The following is a 17,864-nucleotide window of genomic DNA, read 5'->3' on the forward strand; positions in this document are numbered from 1 at the left end:
CTCACCAAACCTGCTTCAGTCAGACCCTCACACCCAGTTTTGTAAATGGAGCTGAAAGGCTTTTTTCGTTGAGCCTTCTCAGTTGTTTTCTTAGTCAGAGAGCGGCATGCACACACACACACACACACCACAAAAACCCAGCTGGAATGAAAACTTGGAGCTTAATTACTTCAAGAGACATACAAGAAATGATAAACAGAATCCAGTATTTTCCAAAATGGCTCGTATAGCATGACCTTCTTTTTTAGCACATTCAATTACTTTAACGTTTGTTGTTGAAGAAAAGACCACGACTTACAATGCTGTCTTCATATCTGTTATTTATTCCATGTACAGAGTGAGTGACAGGGAAATCTCCTTATTATATGCCACAAAACATTTCTCCAAAAATACATTCGAAGCAATACTGACATCAACCTTCCTCCGAGGCAAATGAGCCTCAGCAGGAATAGGTGTACAGTCAGACTGTATATGTCTCAACCGTAAAAACAGTCCGCTGCAGTGTATTGTTGGAGCCATGGGGATTCCCCACGGAGGCCAACCATCTTATGTCCTCGCTTTAGTGATTTGTAATGCTGTCTTCAAAATGCACTGGAGTTTTAGGAAGATTTAAAACCGTTTTTTAGTAAAAAATAAGACTGTAGTTTGGTTATGAGAGCAGATACCCTGTAATACAACTTTAAAACTGTGTAGGTAAAGTAGCAAAAATACATTTGAAAGTTTTAGCTGAAGAACTACATGTTTGTTTTTATATTAAAAAAACATTTGAACATACTGTATATTGGAATGTACAGCTCATCTCGCCTGAGGTGGTGCACACAAATCATAATTCATTAGACTTATGTTCAAGGGTGCAGCCCCTTCATTATCTCCATAGTGACTTCTGTGAAATTACATTAAAGAACACTTAAAAGACTAACAGTGTGCGGCCAGCAGCTAAACAGGCTATGTCAACTGTGGATACATTTATAATTCGACTTTTAAAATGTTTTTCAGGAGGATGACTACTCCATATTTCTATACATAGTCAAAGTGAATGGGCATAGCTGGTGTTACATGTTGTGTACAATATTCCAATACTTCCCTTTCTCCAATTCCTCAGTTTACGCAAGAAAACAAACAATAATGAAAAAGCAAACAAAACTAAACAAACATAGCACACAGTTTGTACATTTCAATAGGCAAGCTTATGACAAAGCAACAGAAAAGACCAAGGCTTTTAGTACTGCACTGTGAAGGAATAGTTTGATGTTTTGGGAAATATGCTTATTCACTTTCTTGTTGAGAGATGACAGAATTGATGCCACTGGCATGTCTGTCTGATAGATATAAAGCTAACGCCAGCAGCTGGTTCTTAGCTTAGCACGAAGACTAGAAACAGGTGAAACAGATAGTCCGGCTCTGTCCAAAGGCAACATATTTCCAGTTCTTAACACCTTATATCTTGTTTGTATAATCCACACAAAAACAAATGTGCAGTGATGACACACTGTGGTTTTTCAGGGCCCATAAACCCTGTAACACGACAAACTAACACGTAAGGGATAGGGGATGAAACAAAGAAGATATTATGTGTTATGTATTGAGCTTTAGAGATGCAGGTAGGTGGATTTTGTTACATTTGGACAGAGCCAGGCTGGCTGTTTCCCCGTTTCAAGTCTTTGTGCTAAGCTAAGCTAACTGGCCGCTGGTTGCACCTTCGCATTCAATGTACAGACAACAGTGGTATCAATCTTCTCATCAACTCTCAGAGAGAAAACAAACAGGCCTGTTTGCCAAAATGCGGAACTATTATTTTAACTAGTTTGGCACTGGTGTAGAAAGCTGTTTTTTTTTTTTTTTATAAAACTAAACTCTGAATCACAGAATGAAACAGATAATAGAACAAAATACAAAAAAAAAAAAATCTGGTTTTAGTTTTTCATATATTTTTCTCATTACTTTAATTTTGGCTGCTCAGACCTCAAGGCCAACAAAGATATATGATCTTTTAGCCACTGTAGACACATTTGACAACAATGCCATTCATGAATCTAAATAATCACTGCATGCCTTCAGTAACTTTCACTGCTGATAACATTGTCTGGTGTATTGCAGCTCTCAGGCCAAAAAAACTGCAGCACATGCACATTTCACCTAACAAAAACACACTCACCCCTTTATATACACAGACAAAGACATATCCAAATTAAATACATAAAATGCTGCAGGATTACTCATGAAATTAAAAGCTCTCTTTTCATTGAAGTATGTACAATGTATGATTCACTCCTAATTGACATGCTCTTTCAACAAACTCATTATGTGAAGAATGTAATTTTACTCTTTTGGTTGCAAGGGTGTGGCCACAGCAGTGTCTCAACATGCTGGTTTCCACCTGAAAGCACACACACACACGAGAACATGCAGGAAAAGAGAAACACAAAGGGAAAAGTTTGACATCCTCATGACACAAATTCTGCTCATTTTGAATGCGACTGAGCCTTTAAATCGGAATATATCCAGATACAAACATTCAGAAACAAATCGTACCTTTCAGACTCTGCGGTGCCGATCCACTCGTCCAGCACACTCACTCAATAACTTGCATTGACCTGTGCACTGCTGTGGTGTTGTAGTTGACAAAATCTGATTTTGCCATCCCCAGCTGTTGATCAAAATGTTAAAAAGAATATCAGTTAAAAGTGTCTCACAGATGCAAGCACTCACGCACGCACACACACACACACACACACACACACGCACAGACCACAAATTAAAAGGAAATGTACTGTGTCAGCAACTTAGAGGAGCCTTGGGCCAATCATGGCAGTGTGAAAACTGGGGTGTTTTCCCTCTCTTGCCAGCTGTCACTTTTAGTTCTTGTATAAGTGTTGCTACCGTTCATATCATACATGTACGCACACTTGCTCATACTCATATACAAACTTCATGAACATATTTCATGTAGTCTGACTATCCCCTACTCTTTTCATGACTCTTACTGTCTTGAACTCTTCTTCAAATCTTCCATGTTTTGCTCCTCCCATATTAGACAGCGAGTATCGAAAACCAGTCCGCCAAGATACCATTGTGACTGTTTCTGTAGTCAGTAAACGTCTGGGTGTGGCAAGAGGGAAGGGAAAGTGATTGTGTCGTAATAATAAACACACACTCATTTCAGCTGGGCCCTCCTTCTGCTCGTGTGCAGGTGGTAAGCTTAAACCCGATGCACGGATACAATAGGTTCGTCTTGTGTCTGCCTTACAGATTCAATCACATAGTCAGTCACACAGCATTTCAGATCTTTCTGATTTACCTTTTTCACAACGCCTTGAAAATTCTTCTCGGTCCAGAAGCTGTAGAGCAGCAGGGAAGCTGCTTTGCTGGCTTTGGGAAAAGAACTAAGGGGCAGAGAGACGTGCAGAGGTTATTAAAAAAAGAGCAGAAAAAAGAAGGCAAACCACACACAATTGTAAGGAAAAGGGGCAATTTAGGCACTAAAGATACCATCTGCACGACTGATATTTGCGATACTTTGACAGCAGAAGACAAAAGTTGAGTGGCAATTTTTGTGTTAAAATAACCTTTTGACAAAAGGCTTCAATAGCAACTGCATGATGGTAGATTCAAAGGTTGCTTGACATACACTTATTGGTGAGAGGAAGAATGCCAGAAAATGTCTCCTGTGCCAGACATTACATTACATATCCACAGAACATGCTGCTACATTCTTTTCACCAGGATCTTTGTTTTTGTTTTTTGTTCCAGTTGAAACTGAAAGATTTTCTCTGATAAGAGATGTCTGTTGATATTCTAATACAGGAATATATTAATGTTTTGGTGCATTGAATGTTTACATAGAGCCAATTTGGATTTAATTGAAACACTCCTCCTGATGGGCAAGTTTTATTTTCTAATTTTTTTTTTAATTTAGTATTTGTAATTTCATTTCATAAGACATGTTTCTCTGTTTTATAGCGTATTGCGACCTGTTGCCTTTTGGGAAAGTGTTTGTACAGTGCAGTACAGAATAGTTTGAAATGTTCCTTTTTTTTAAATAATGAAAATAGTTGACCAAAGTTGCCAGTGGGCAACATGATAACTCCGTGCCCCAGCTAGAGGATGTTGTCTGCCTTTGACACTAGCACCACTGTCTGTTTAAAATAAATAATATGAAATATATCCTTTGCATTTGTTTGTTTTTTTGAGGGAGGAATTTGGATGAACCCACCCTTTAAAAGGTGAAGTGTGTAGGATTTGGCGGCATCCAGCCCTGCGGTTTCAGATCGCAACCAACTGAAAATTCTCCTTTGTGCCAAACATGCAGTAGAACTACAGTGGCCAAAGAAACGTCAACGGCCCTCTCTAGAGCCAATGTTTGGTTTGTCTGTTCTGGGTTACTGTAGAAACAAGGGGGCCGGCTCTGTGAAGAGGTCTCACTCCATATGTAGATATAAAACCTTTCAGGTGATTATACACTCAAGAAAAGATACTTATTAATATGATATCTCTGCCAACAGATCCCCTAAATGCTACACACTTCAAAGTGCTTCGAACACAAACAAATGCATTGAAGTCTTTTTTTTTTTTTTTTTTTTTGTTTTTTAATCTTTAACACAGAGATGAATAAATAAAAACTCACATGTCCTCGCTGAGGTCAGCCACTGATGCCACCAGGCCCTTATTGATGAGCTTCTTGCTGACCTCAGTGTCGGCGAACATTAGACTCCTTACTGTGTTGCAAGCTGTCACTATAGTTTCGTCCGAGTTTCCCATCTGTTGGGGGCCAGAGGAGATGAGGTCGGTGAGCTCAGGCAGGACCTGCTTTGCTACAGAGAAGACAAAGGAAACATACACTTAATCAGTTGTATGTGGACTAACTCTACATTCATGTTTCTGCTGTATGCGAAACAAACGTCAGCATCGATATTTCATGCTTTTCCTTACCCATTGAGGTCTGCAGACTGCTGGTCCGAGACATGTTACCCAGCAGGGACATGGCAGTCTTCTGCAGGTTCTGGTTAGGAGACTTGATAAGATGGGGTATGTGCATCAGAGCCCCCAGCTTTTTAACCAGAATCTGACTCATGGCACTCGACCCCTGGAATGGAAGCAAAAACAATACAGGAGGAGGGAAACACATTAGCTGTATCTCCCACTTCTCTGTAGCAGTCAATATCAATAGTATCAATATAATGCATTGTGACACTAAATCCAGCTTTGTATGCATCTCACTTTCTCTTGTTCTAACCTCTTCTTTCTTTCTTAAGTAACCTCTGAATCCTTGGGAACTGAACTGCACCCTTTCTGACGAAACAAGTCAGTTCTTATTATGAGTTGTGCCGTTGTGCCATTACTACCACCACATCTCCGTCTCTGTTGCTTCTCCCATTTCTTAAGCCCATTTTAAGCCCATCTTAAGCCCATCCTAAATGTCCGTTGACACCACACACAAATGGTAAGCCTAATAATCATATTCTTGGTACTCACCCTTCCCTTGTTGGCAGTGAGGTTCTGCAGGGCACCACAGCAGGCTTCCAGGGTGGCACCTTTCTGGGACGAGCCCAGCAGAGACAGGTAGGTTTGCATAGCTGTGGGATGGCACAACCACTTTACACCTGATGGGGGGCTGTCCTCCCACATTCCCCGAAGCGCGTCAAATGGAAACTGAGGAGAAAGGAAGAGAAAAAAGTGAGAAAGGGGAAGGCTGCCTCGATTCAAGGAACATCATGATTTAGTCAAAAACATGAGGTGGAGGGTGTGGTGGTTGATGGCCACCTCTTTTTGAGCCTTGCTGCTCTTGGGGCTGAAGCATCCGATGGTGGGGCTTGTCCTACCCCCAGGTTCGCCCTCTGTCTGAGATTCAAACTTCCTGAAGCATTCAGGGGACTCTTCCGCCAGTTGGTAGGTCAAGTTATGGAGGATGCATGCACAATTCTCCACAGACTAGAGGAGAGGGAAGGAGAGGTTAACTATACTGTTACTACACTTTATAGCACAGCAGATCTATGCTCCAACTTACCTGCCATAAGTTTCCCAATTGCAAAAATAAATGACACATCACGCACTTCTCATTCAACGCCATTAAATAAAAAGAAGACCTCATTAGTGGTTAATTATTCTATTATCTGGATATCAAGGGATATCCCATTGATTAAGCAAACATCCATCAAGGTCTTAAGAGTCAGTTTGCATGTTCATTTTACTACAAGTACTACTTCACTTCTACAAGTTTCACTTAATTCAGTTGAGCTTAGTTAATGAGGGTTGACTAACAGTAAAATGATCTTAGTCAAAAAGTGAATGAAACACAATGAAAGGATGAAAATAGAGATAAAGCTTAATATATACAGTGTATATTACTGAAACCTTTACAGCATCAACATGCATAAAGCTCATCAAATGTCCTCATCTACAATTAAGAAGATAACTTTACTGAGCTCAGCCTCTCACACAGACAACACCAGTCATAGTCCACTCCTTCATTAAAAGAAGCATGTGTTACAGAGTACTAGCACGGACATAGAATTAAGCACACAGTCACACCCACAACTTCCACAAATGAGCGGGTACACACACGAGCAGGCGGCTGAATATATAAACATGCTGACTCAGCCTGCATTGACCCGCTTATACATTTTGTGTGTTTACGGAAGTGTGTGTGAGTTTGTGTACTTGTATTGTATTTGCGTGTGTGTGTGTGTGTGTGTGAACACATGTGCTTAATATTTTTAGCATTTGGACTGAACACATTTCTTTGTGAGAGACACATGCTCTACAGGAACTATGAGTGAACCAGAATACGTCACCAGAATCCAACCATAGCTGTTCTCGCCTGCTCACACATCCAGAATTCAGTGTTAGAGGGACAATGTGGAAGAGAACAACGCTGAGAGCCAGAAAAACAATGTGCGGCCTGATAAACAAGGACAAACAGACAAATAATCCAGAGCCATCTCCTTAATTATTTGATTAATTGTTCTATAAAATATTGGAAAACTAGGTCTTTAAATTGATTGTTTTGTCAAAAACCAAAGATATCAGTATACAAAGATATAAAACAGAGAAAATCAATGAATTGTGAAGGTGGAGCCAACCATTTTGGAAAAATAAGAAACAATCGTTGACTATCAATAAAGTTGCTTTTTAAATTTCCGTCAATTAGCTAATCTGTTCATTGATAAATTGTTTCAGCTTTACTAGACAGCATCAATTATATCAATAGTAATGTTAGTGGTGGTGTAGATCAGAGTGGAGGAGTTTAATAAAGAGACAAGAAAATAAAAATTATTTAATTATAATTTCAGTAAACTGAAAAATCTTAATATTCTTCCCTGCAGCAGCCAAATTCAGCCGAGTTCAACAAAATGGGCAAAGGTGTTGGGTTAAAAATGAGTCTACCGACCAACTCTGATGTAGTCTGTGTGCAGAGCCTTTGAATTTAAACAAATACTAGTGGTGGATGGGAAAAGGTACCTTACCTTGTCATCAGGGGTTTCCTCCGCCACACAGGACTGGACGTAGCGCATGAGGGAGTCAATGAGGCCACGGCACTCCCTCATTGCCTTCCGCTCCTTCTGCTGGGCGCAGCTCAGGTTCCTGCACACATTGAAATCATTCATTTAAGTCCAAAACGAAACACTTATTACATTCTAGACACGACATGTCTAAAATATAATAGCAGACGCTGTGAGGTCAAACATGTAACTTGCACCATCACACCCTGTTAGCAAACTTGATCAAGGAGATTAGGCAAGAGCTGCACAGACGTTTCAAAAGCAGTGCCGATAATAAGTCGTTACAACTACAACCATTGTACACATTTACATTACATAACTGCCAACTTCTTCAATTCAGTTAAATCTTCAGCTGTGTACCACACGCATATCAAGTCAAAAACCTTGAACAGGTAATGGGTCCAAAAAAAGAAAGAGAATTACAGCTTCACAGTTGTATGACTCAACCAACCACTCAGTTGCAGTTTACATCCATGTCGGTCCAAATTGTCATCATTTTATTTTACTCTAACAGCCAAAACATCCATCATCAGAAGCACTGATCAATAGAATGTTCTCACCGCAGGCACCCTGTGGCGCTGTAGAAGACATCAGGGTGTATGTTGTTGTTGGCACAGCTGTCTGACCAGCCGGTGAATGGCACCACCACATTCTCAGTCAGGGCAGGCAAAGCTGTAGCTATGAGTTCCTCCTTCAGCTCATCGGCCGAGGACAGGTTCCACAGCAGGCCTTCGTATGGCAAGAACAGTAAAAGTACAAGCATTGAAAAAATCCGCCTGAGTATTTCTGATTGAAGTATTTCATCCATGTGTCATGTTGTTGCCCTTTGAGGTTGAATTTGTTCTTAAAAACATTTGAAGAAACGGATGGTCAAAGAACCTCACACAAAAGTGCAGCGGATAGTGATTGTAAAAGAAATGCATAACATGAAATTCACTTCAAATTTAAATTTGTAAGTGAATTGAACAAAATGGTTGCTCAGTCTATGTTATATTTAGGGATAGGACATGCTGTTTTAGTAAACTAGGCCACTCTTCTATCCAATATTTTGAGAGCCTGTCCCAATAACAATATCCTACCAGTGATTTGTTTCTGGGTCTCAGTAGAATCTGTCTCCTTCAGCAGCTGCAGGGCCTTAGCTATGCCACCACAGCGCTGAACCTCCAGCTTGTTGTCCTGGTGTTTGAACACCAGGTTCCTCAGAGCTCCAGCAGTGGCCTGGCTCACCCCATGGTTGGGGCTCCGCAGCAGGCTCACAAGAGCGGGGATACCTCCTAGTTGGGAAACCTGTAATGTGGAAATGTGGAGGGAATCTTTGTTGAAAATGTGGCAATGTATTTCCAACACTATGCGTTACAAACAGAACTAGCCGCCAAGTGCGTAATAAATGCTTTCTTCTCCCTTTCCCTGAGGGAAAGGAAGGTTACACAAAGGTCACTGAGTGCTTGCACCACAACTACAAGACAGCCGTCACACAAATGTAATGTAAAAATAGACAACATCCATGTGTGCGTGTCTGAACAGTTTACTTGAGTGCGAGTGTGAGTGCGAGTGCGAGTGCTCGGACCTCCTGTTTGGTGCCCTCCTCTTTGAAGGTGGTGTGGTGGATGAAGGTGGCTCCACACTGCTGGTAATTCTCTCCAGGGTGAGACAGGAACTCTACAGCTTGATCCAGTGTCATGTCTGACATGTTCATACCAGTGTTCATCCTGCAGTAACAGGCACAGAAATAGAAAAGAAAGTTGGAAATGAGATACTAGGAGTTAGTTTTCAATGGATTTAAAAGATAATGAGATGTTCTTTAGTCACATAATGCCACAAAATACCACATCAATTCATGGCTCAGCTGCAAGTAGAAGCACAGAACAAAAAGGCTGCAGACGAACCCTCCAGCAAAAGATAACCTCTTAGTTAGTTCGTAAACGAATCGGTTGTTTTGGTTTTAGTCGACTAAGATTTTTTTAGTGGATTAGTTGTTTTTCATGCTTTTTTTTAAGCTTATTTTCAAGAAATTTGAGAACACATCTCTGGTAAACACAATTTTTAAAGCTAGATTTTCTGTGATTCTTTGTGGAGAAACTCAGTTTTACAGATCTGTCGATTAATTCAAACAATTGATTCATTTTTTTTTTTTTTTAAATGGTATGCGTGTTAGTCGACAAACAATTTATTTAGTTGTTGAAGGGTCTAGATAACTGGGCTGCAATTATCAATAAAATTAACTTTATGTTGAAATTGGGTGCCATCTTAAGACATGTAAAACATGTAAAATACTGGAAAAATGTACTATACATGTGCCTATAAGATGTAACCCATTCAGATGTCACTCTTATCCCATGTCAACCTCTTCATATTGTCCGGAAATGCCGATGAAAGCCAGGGCAGTAGGTGAACTCACGAGGATTGCTGCTCTCTGTTGAATGTTTTGATGGTGCCCATCCTGCCCTCGTGAATCTGGCCAGAGGACGGCTGCATGCGTGTCTGGCTGTTATTCATCTGAGTGTTGTTGGTCATAGAGTAGGAGCTGTGTCTATTTCCTCGAGTCTGGGCGCTGCCCTGGCTCTGGCCCGCCTGCCCTTTGGCTCTCTAAAAAAAAAAAAGAAGATCATTTTACAATGCTTATATAGTATGGCACTGTGGAGAACTTTTGTGTTATTTGTTTGAGGAATTGGTTCCTTATAAACAACATGAACGTGACACTATAATTTAACATAAAAATAACTGATCACCATCACGGGTAAAGTAGAAAATGAACGAGCCAAAGCAGGGTCACTGCGAGCGGGTTTCAACCCATTGGGAGCCTGGGACCAGTTGGAAGCGTTGATTTGCTGTTCCCATGTGCCTGAGTTGCCGATATGTCTTCCTCCCATGGTTTTAGTGGATTGAGTGCGAGTCTTCTGAGTATTTAGAAGAAATGAATGACTCAGTAATGGACAAAAAAGTTAACACCCAAAGTTAATGACCAAATACCTCAATATTGACATTGCAACAATATGGTCGGGTTAAGCATTGGTGCGTTCACAAAACAATTACACAATGATATGTCTGATAAATAATCATCAGTAATGTGGATATAATGACGGATTAGATTGAAAAAGACAAATCAGTATACACTAGCCAGTCGTGGAAAACTGTCTTTGCTGGCAATGACAAACAGAAATACCACTGAATGCTAAATCACTGCATCACCTTAATGTTTTTCTGTAACAAAAATCCAGGTCACAGGAAAAAAAAAAAACAGAAAGTAGGTAACACACTTTCCACGAGAACAATTTTCAAAGAAGTTCCCTGTAAACCAAGACAGAGGAATTTGATCTGATTCAAAGCCTGCATGACTTCTCTCTATCTCAGTTTATGCTGAAAGCAACAGAATGCACCAAACCATCACACAAACCAAAGCAACATAAGATCCGTCACTGGAGACCAAATCAAGCTGTTGTGTTAGAAGACTGCTGGCACGGTTGAGCAGTTTCTCACAGAGGATCTTTGTGTGTGCAAGTCAGACACAGCGACCGTTAAACCGTTCTTCACAATCCTGACGTCACTAAGCACCTTAATCTCACGTAATTACACAGTGTTTATGTATCGATATAATTTGACTGATTCTTTAGCTTTGTCCGAGTGTACAAAAGCACGCTTTTCAAGCTTTACCGCAGAAGAGAGAGGAAGAAAGAAACTTGGCGTAGGGCCTGAGCAAAACGACAGAACATGTCGAGCTAACGCTTCAATGATGAGTCACTCTCGCAACTAAACCTTGTTCTCTTATTGGTTTATTTGAAAAACTACAGTAAAATCACAAGTCTGGCAGAGAATAACATTGCCATCGGACACAGACAAGCACACAAGCACACAGATACACACACACACAGTAGGTTCTGTGTGACTCTTTCCTGCTTCAAACCGGACTGGTTGCTCAGTTACCAGCCAGCCCTGCAGCAAAAGCATGATGGAGGAGGGATCTGTCAACAACACGTCTGATAAGAACTGACAGCGTGTTTACTCTCAAAGTGCTAAATGCCTCCTTTATTGGCTACAGCCCTGACTGAGCCAACTTCCTTATGTCAGAGGAAGGACAGGAGAGACGGATGTAAATCCAGCAGAGCAAAAAGAAGCAGCAGAGCATGATGCGATTCATTTAGGAACAAAAATGTAAAAAGAAATACCAAAAACATGACTGTGTTTGTTGTCACTGCTGTTATATTTAGATAAGTAATGTAAAAAAAGAGCAGGATATACCTGGTGCTGTAAAATACACTACGACAATCGCTAATGTAGAATTCACAATTGAGACTATTATAGTTTATATATATATACACACTAACCGTACATAGTAGCCACAATTACAAAAGAAAAACATCATCAAGGCAACAAGCATGGAACCTAGCACCAAGGGGGGCAGTTTAGGGGTCCGGTGTCTTGCTCAAGAGCACCTCAGCAGTGGCCAGGAGATGAACTCGCACCTCTCCAGCTATCACAACACAATCCGTTATTGGGCAATGCAACAAGCGACCCAAAAAATAACCGTAAAACCAAAACTTGTCATTTGTACACTTTAGTAGTTTATCAGAGTAACACAATGAAAACACAACGTGACAGACTGTTAGTCACCACATTCTCTAGACATGCCTCAACTCACTGTCAGTAGGTCAGGCCAGACCAACCCAGAGTAATTGCATATTCTCACACACACATTTACAGTCAACATTACTCCTGTGTGGAATTTGAACTCACCCTGACTCTTAGTGACAAGACTGAAATTGAGAATGCCAAAAAAAACAAAAACTTAAGAATATTTATCCATTTCCAAATGAAATCGCACACACCCAGCTAGATGCAAAACTATGTTCTGTTAATTATTCATCATACAAAGTACAGCACAGTCCATAAGACACTCACACACTTACTCGCTCACTAACAAAAAGATGAACGCCTAACCAGCAAAACCATGTGGCTAGAGGCTACACTAGGCGTTCAACCAGCTCAAGTATGGTGAAATGTTTCATAAGATAATGTCACAAATCACCCGTGACTGAGAGGTGCCTCCCATTTTCAGTTTTCCCAGTTTAATAGGCTTATAGTTACCATCCGTGACTCCATTATTACTTATAATTATCTAACGTCAACAACTGATTATTTCTTGAAACTGTTCTTTACTTCTATGCAATTAAAAGCATTCATCATTTTATTGTTGAAGTTATCGTCGAGTGGTAATGTAGTTCTTAGTTTCATTTAAGTAGCCTATTTTGCATTACAACACAAAAGTAACTATTTTTATTGACAAAAATGAATTCAAAACCTAAAAACTGATCAACAGTTCTGTACCATAGTAATTATAGTAAAGCCACTGATGTGGAAGAGACAGTATGTGGGATTTAGTGACTAGTGGTGTGGATGCAGATTGCAACAAACAGAATACCCCTCCACTCATTCAGGAGCATACTCAGTCCGAGCTGACCCAGCTGCAATCCACTGACATTATTGGTCATAAGGGAGCCCGGAGCCTCCAGGCCAGGTCAGCCTCCAGGTCAGATGGCGGTACGCAGGTTTTGTACTTTGTGGCTCACCTTTCTCAAGCGTGTTGGAGAACTACGGTGGCCTTCAGGTAACATAAAAACATGAAAGGCCCTCTCTAGAGCCAGCGTTTGACTTGTCCGTTCTTGATTACTGTAAAAACACGCCAGTACAACATGGAGGACCTTGTGAAGAAGAGCCGCTCCTGATGTAGATATGAGGGATTTTTAGCTGCAGGTTTCAGTTTCATACACTAATGAAAACAGAGTTATGAATATTTTTTGCTAATAGATCCCCCGAAATGCTACACACTACTTCAATGTCGAGTCTGTGAAAGGAAAAAGCGCTTGTGCGGTGACTATCTGTAAAACAACATGCAACATACCGCTTTGTCGTAGCCTGTTGACACACTGGTGTGGCTGTAGGTGCCATTTGCTTTGGTTGGAGAAAACTTGAACGCTCCAAACTCATATGTTTTCAAAGTCTTGGTAGACGGGCCTGTTAAAAGAGAAGAAGTACGAGAGCTGAAATGAACAACAGATTCAGAGAAGAAGATCGGCACTCTATTAACCACAAGATGTTACCAAGGCCAGTATATGACAAATAGGAAAGACATCTGAAACACACCTAAACAGATTCATGTTGTCAGGGTGATGAGCCCTTCAAGGGGCATCACACACGTAGGCCACAAAGCACGAGAGTGTCGCTGAAAATGTGAATCTTTTCGTGGGATTCTGTTTCACAAAGTGTGTTTTACTTGCTATTCATTAGTGTTTTATAATTTATGTCAAATAAATTTGTCCACCAAAGGTTTATGGTGGACAAAGATAAGCCTTCCATTGTTGTATAAAAGCATTTAAATCATTGATATTCAATTGGACAATTAAAGATGGGATTTAAAGACTTTATGAATTAATTAAATCTACAAATATATAAATCTAATTTCAACACGATACTCAAATAATGTATTGAGCAATAATAGATTCCAGACATTTTAATTTTCTGTTTTCCAACTCTGTTATTAGGTATATTTTTTATTTAATGGCTTTGTTTTGGCAAAAAATGTACCGTCATATAATAGCCCATGATTGTTTTGTCAGTAACTTATTAATAATCAGATGAATTAATGTACTGGCAGATTGAGTTTAAAATATTAAATATTTTGTATAAAGTTAAATTTCTGTCTAAATCATTTGAGCTTTGTTGTAAATAACATTATTCACTTGTAACATATTTTATCAATCATTCTTTAGTGGTTGAGTTCATAATTAAGTAATGAATGGCAAATAATTATTTTACTCTTTGTGTTACACACACATATTACAGGTGTAAAAATCTATATGAATGACTGGCAGTCCTTTCATTAAACAGTGAGACAGACAGGACATCATGTCAGTCACAGTTCAGGGTTTGCATTGCACCTTGTGTGTAAGCTTAGGGAAATCCAGCCTTTACACATAGCCAACATGTCTTAACACCTTTGTTTGTCTTGTCGGGTGATTCATAGGAACGTGAGGCTCGCTGCTATAACACAATGTTAGTCTGTGACTTCACCATTATAGGATTATGGTTGTCAAAGCAATGGCACACACATCATCATTATCATTATTTAGTCTGTGCTGAAATGGAAAGATGTTCCTAACGTGACTAATGCACCATATCCCTAAACAAAAAGGCATTTAAAGGGCCTAGAAGCCATGCAGATTGTTTCAATTGTATGTGCTGAGGTTTTATGATGTCTGCCCCTCTTAGACGTTCATCACTTTGTGGACTATAAGTAGTTTTTTTTTTTTTGTCTTCTGCAATAAATGTTACCTGGTTTGTCTGTAAGCCTCTCATACGGGCAAACATGTGTCTGCACTGCAAAATACAGTCATAAATGGAGGCCACCTTTAAACCAGCCAAAGGTGTCCTCATCGTGCACACCACAAACTTCACAGTCACTTCAAGCGCTTTCAATAAAACAGTAAAATAGCATGAACATAGTGTGGCCTCCTTTATAGATAACATAATCTACTGATATATCCCTGTGTTTCCATTTAACAACCATGCACTTCATCTCAACGCAACACGAAGACCTGCAATCATTTCACAAGATTCAGATATTTCATTTCTCAATTGTTGGTGGACCGTTATAATGCCTGTTGCAGCAAAAGCCAAATACCAGAGTTGTTTTGAAAGACATTTAGTTTTCTAAACGCGTGTGCGTAAGCCCCGTGGGCTGCATTCCTAAATGACGGAGAGAACCCGCTGTGGCATGCTCAGTAGGATGTGTCTCTGACAGTTTCACAGAAATCACACAAGCAAAAAAAAATCACTTTATATATAGAAATAGCAGTAAGGGATCACATTTCTAAACGGCGATATGGCACGCTGCTGTCACTACCAAACTACCAGCCACTCGGTTCTTCCCATAACATCTCTCTCTCTCTCACAGTGCACTAGTTAACTGGATACCGCAGAAGTGTATATCCCCAGTATGAACCAAGGTTACAAAGAAAGAAGGATGCAACGTTTGGGGAAGTGGTATGACGTATTATTCCCAGCAAAACAACAGCTATAACTTTATATTAGAGAAGAAGTGCAAAAGCGCTAATAGCCTATTAGGAAGCCTGGAAGTCAACAGCACTGTCCAAATAAAGAGATAGCCTATTATTTGGGATTATGATGTATAAAGTCATTTTCCATACTTGTTGGTGAGGTCAACGGTGAGTCGTTCTTCCCTGGTTTGGACTTGCTCCTCTTGATGGTGTGCACCTGATCCAGCACGCGCTGCGGGCCCGCGTGCAGCTTGCTGTCGGAGGGCACCGCGAGCGACGTGTCGTCCGCACCCTCGATTCTCGTAGCGGAACGCAGCGGATCCAGAGCCATCATCTTCCCAGCACGGTGCCCTTACCGAGAAAGTTTCGGTTGATAACCAGTTTCCAAATAGACGTGCGGCTCGGGCTCAGCGGTGCGAGGAGTGCAGCAGCAGGAAGAAAAGTCAAGTAGGCAGTAAGGCTAAATGTTCCTGGAGCAGCAGGGGCGCACTCCACCCTCGGGACCGCGCCCCGTGGAGGTGGGACCGGGCGGGGCCGGAGAAAGTGCACTTGAGGCGCGGAATGAAGGGAGAGGCTGAGGCGTGCACGCATTAGAGCGCAATGTCTGCACAACTGAGGGGGGAAAGAAGTGATTAGCATAAATACTTTTAGGTTTGAGAGTAGGGATCAATGGAAAACTTCCCTATGAACATTTAGAGCGTTAGTGGAATGTCTTTTCTCTCTCCGTGCCTCACCTGTCACGACTGACTACACACTAAAGATATACAATATAGACAATAGACAACGTACAGTAGAATGAAATAGCAAAAGCTGAAATAGTACATTTTCAATAATCATAACCAGCGTCGGAAAGTACTATACACATTTGAGGTATTGTACTATGCTACTTTCTACTCCACAACATTTGAAAGTGATATATTGTGCTTTGTATTCCTCTACATGGACAACAGTCACGGTTAAGACTTTACATTTTAAGATTTTACATAAAAATACAATATGGTTCAGGACTTTTACTATATTGCAGTATTGCTACTTTTATGTGTATGTAAAGGATGTGTAGACTTCCTCCACCATTGTTACTGGAGTGTCCGTTTTAAGTTACTTTCTGGCCCACTTCTACTCCACCACATTTACACATTACATTTACATTCTGAACATTTATCAGATCCTTCTGATCAAAACGTTCCATACATAACTAACAATAATATTGTAAAATATAACACATTGTTGCAGAATATACTGTACATCACATACAAGTGTACCACCTTCTAATAAGGCACATTTTATAAAGAGTTTACAATTAAAAGTCACTAAATACTTTAAGGTCTTATAGATAAAGTATAGCTCTTTAGGGCACATTTGTGTTACCAAATTGTAATAAATGAATTTGGGTGGTATACTCTCCTTTTTAAACACGCTGTTCTGCATAGTGAGTGGTTTTACCTTTGATAGGTCTACTAAAAAACGTTTTGCTGACGATACTTTACTCATTTAAAATGTTTTTGATGAGTTGTTGCTTCAACGCGGTAGCTAAAAAGTAAGAAGTGGTTACTTTTATCGTGTCCACCCCTGTGTGTGTTGTTTTACCTTTAATTGCACCATGGCAATTACAATTTTAATTTGAAATTCAGGTTACAAAGTATGACCTGTTTCTTAAATGTAGAATTAAATGTCGTTATTCCCATAAACTGCCTCACCCGGTTTCTCTAGGTTCATTATCATTATCCAGTTAAGTATTCATAATAGTAATTTAAGAAGGGATGGACAAGATGAAGAGAGAGAGAGAGAGAGAGAGAGGGGGGAAAGGAGATGATACAAGTCTCATGCTCTCTCTGTAACTGGATTGTTTTGGCTCAGTTTCTGCAGTTGACATTTTCCCACCACACCCTTCGCCTCACCGCTGCCAAGGTACTAAATATCTTGTGTGTAATGTACCTGGGATGTGTGTTTATGACAATGTAAGCCAACATGGGTGCATATATATATATATATATATACATATATATACACCCTATATCCCCACCAGTCTTTATGAGAGAGAGAGGAAGTAACATGAGTCAAACACTTGTTTGGGCCACTAATAATGTAAATGCCTTCAAACAGCTGAGATTAGAGGCTCAGGACAAAGCAGGGTCATTTGAATGGAAAAAAAGACCTAATCCCATGTAGTTTGTAAAACAGATTTATCACATTTTAAAGTGATACTGCATGAAACTAAACCTCTATCAGCGCTCCTTCATGGCTGAATCCTTTACCGATTTAAGGGGAAAGAAAACCATGAGCAACCGGTCAAATGTTAGTTATGTTCTTGTAC

General features: G+C 40.2%; 1 protein-coding gene across 1 annotated transcript; it reads right to left on the reverse strand.

Annotated features, from left to right (window-relative positions):
* Nucleotides 1-2,547: 2,547 nt before the first annotated feature.
* pkp1a (plakophilin 1a) lies at nucleotides 2,548-16,606 on the reverse strand. Its single transcript, XM_076096462.1, has 14 exons — nucleotides 15,701-16,606; nucleotides 13,385-13,508; nucleotides 10,229-10,421; nucleotides 9,898-10,085; nucleotides 9,067-9,208; nucleotides 8,579-8,786; nucleotides 8,060-8,228; nucleotides 7,464-7,581; nucleotides 5,761-5,928; nucleotides 5,473-5,649; nucleotides 4,930-5,083; nucleotides 4,625-4,811; nucleotides 3,299-3,383; nucleotides 2,548-2,647 (listed from the first exon to the last, which is right to left on the reverse strand). The coding sequence occupies exons 1-14, from the start codon at nucleotides 15,882-15,884 to the stop codon at nucleotides 2,573-2,575; spliced, it is 2,172 nt and encodes a 723-aa protein (XP_075952577.1). The 5' UTR covers nucleotides 15,885-16,606; the 3' UTR covers nucleotides 2,548-2,572.
* Nucleotides 16,607-17,864: the final 1,258 nt, after the last annotated feature.

The sequence above is a fragment of the Anarhichas minor genome, unplaced genomic scaffold (genome assembly GCF_050575085.1).
Source record: "Anarhichas minor isolate MPS153535 unplaced genomic scaffold, ASM5057508v1 ptg000003l, whole genome shotgun sequence".
NCBI classification, from domain to species: domain Eukaryota; kingdom Metazoa; phylum Chordata; class Actinopteri; order Perciformes; family Anarhichadidae; genus Anarhichas; species Anarhichas minor.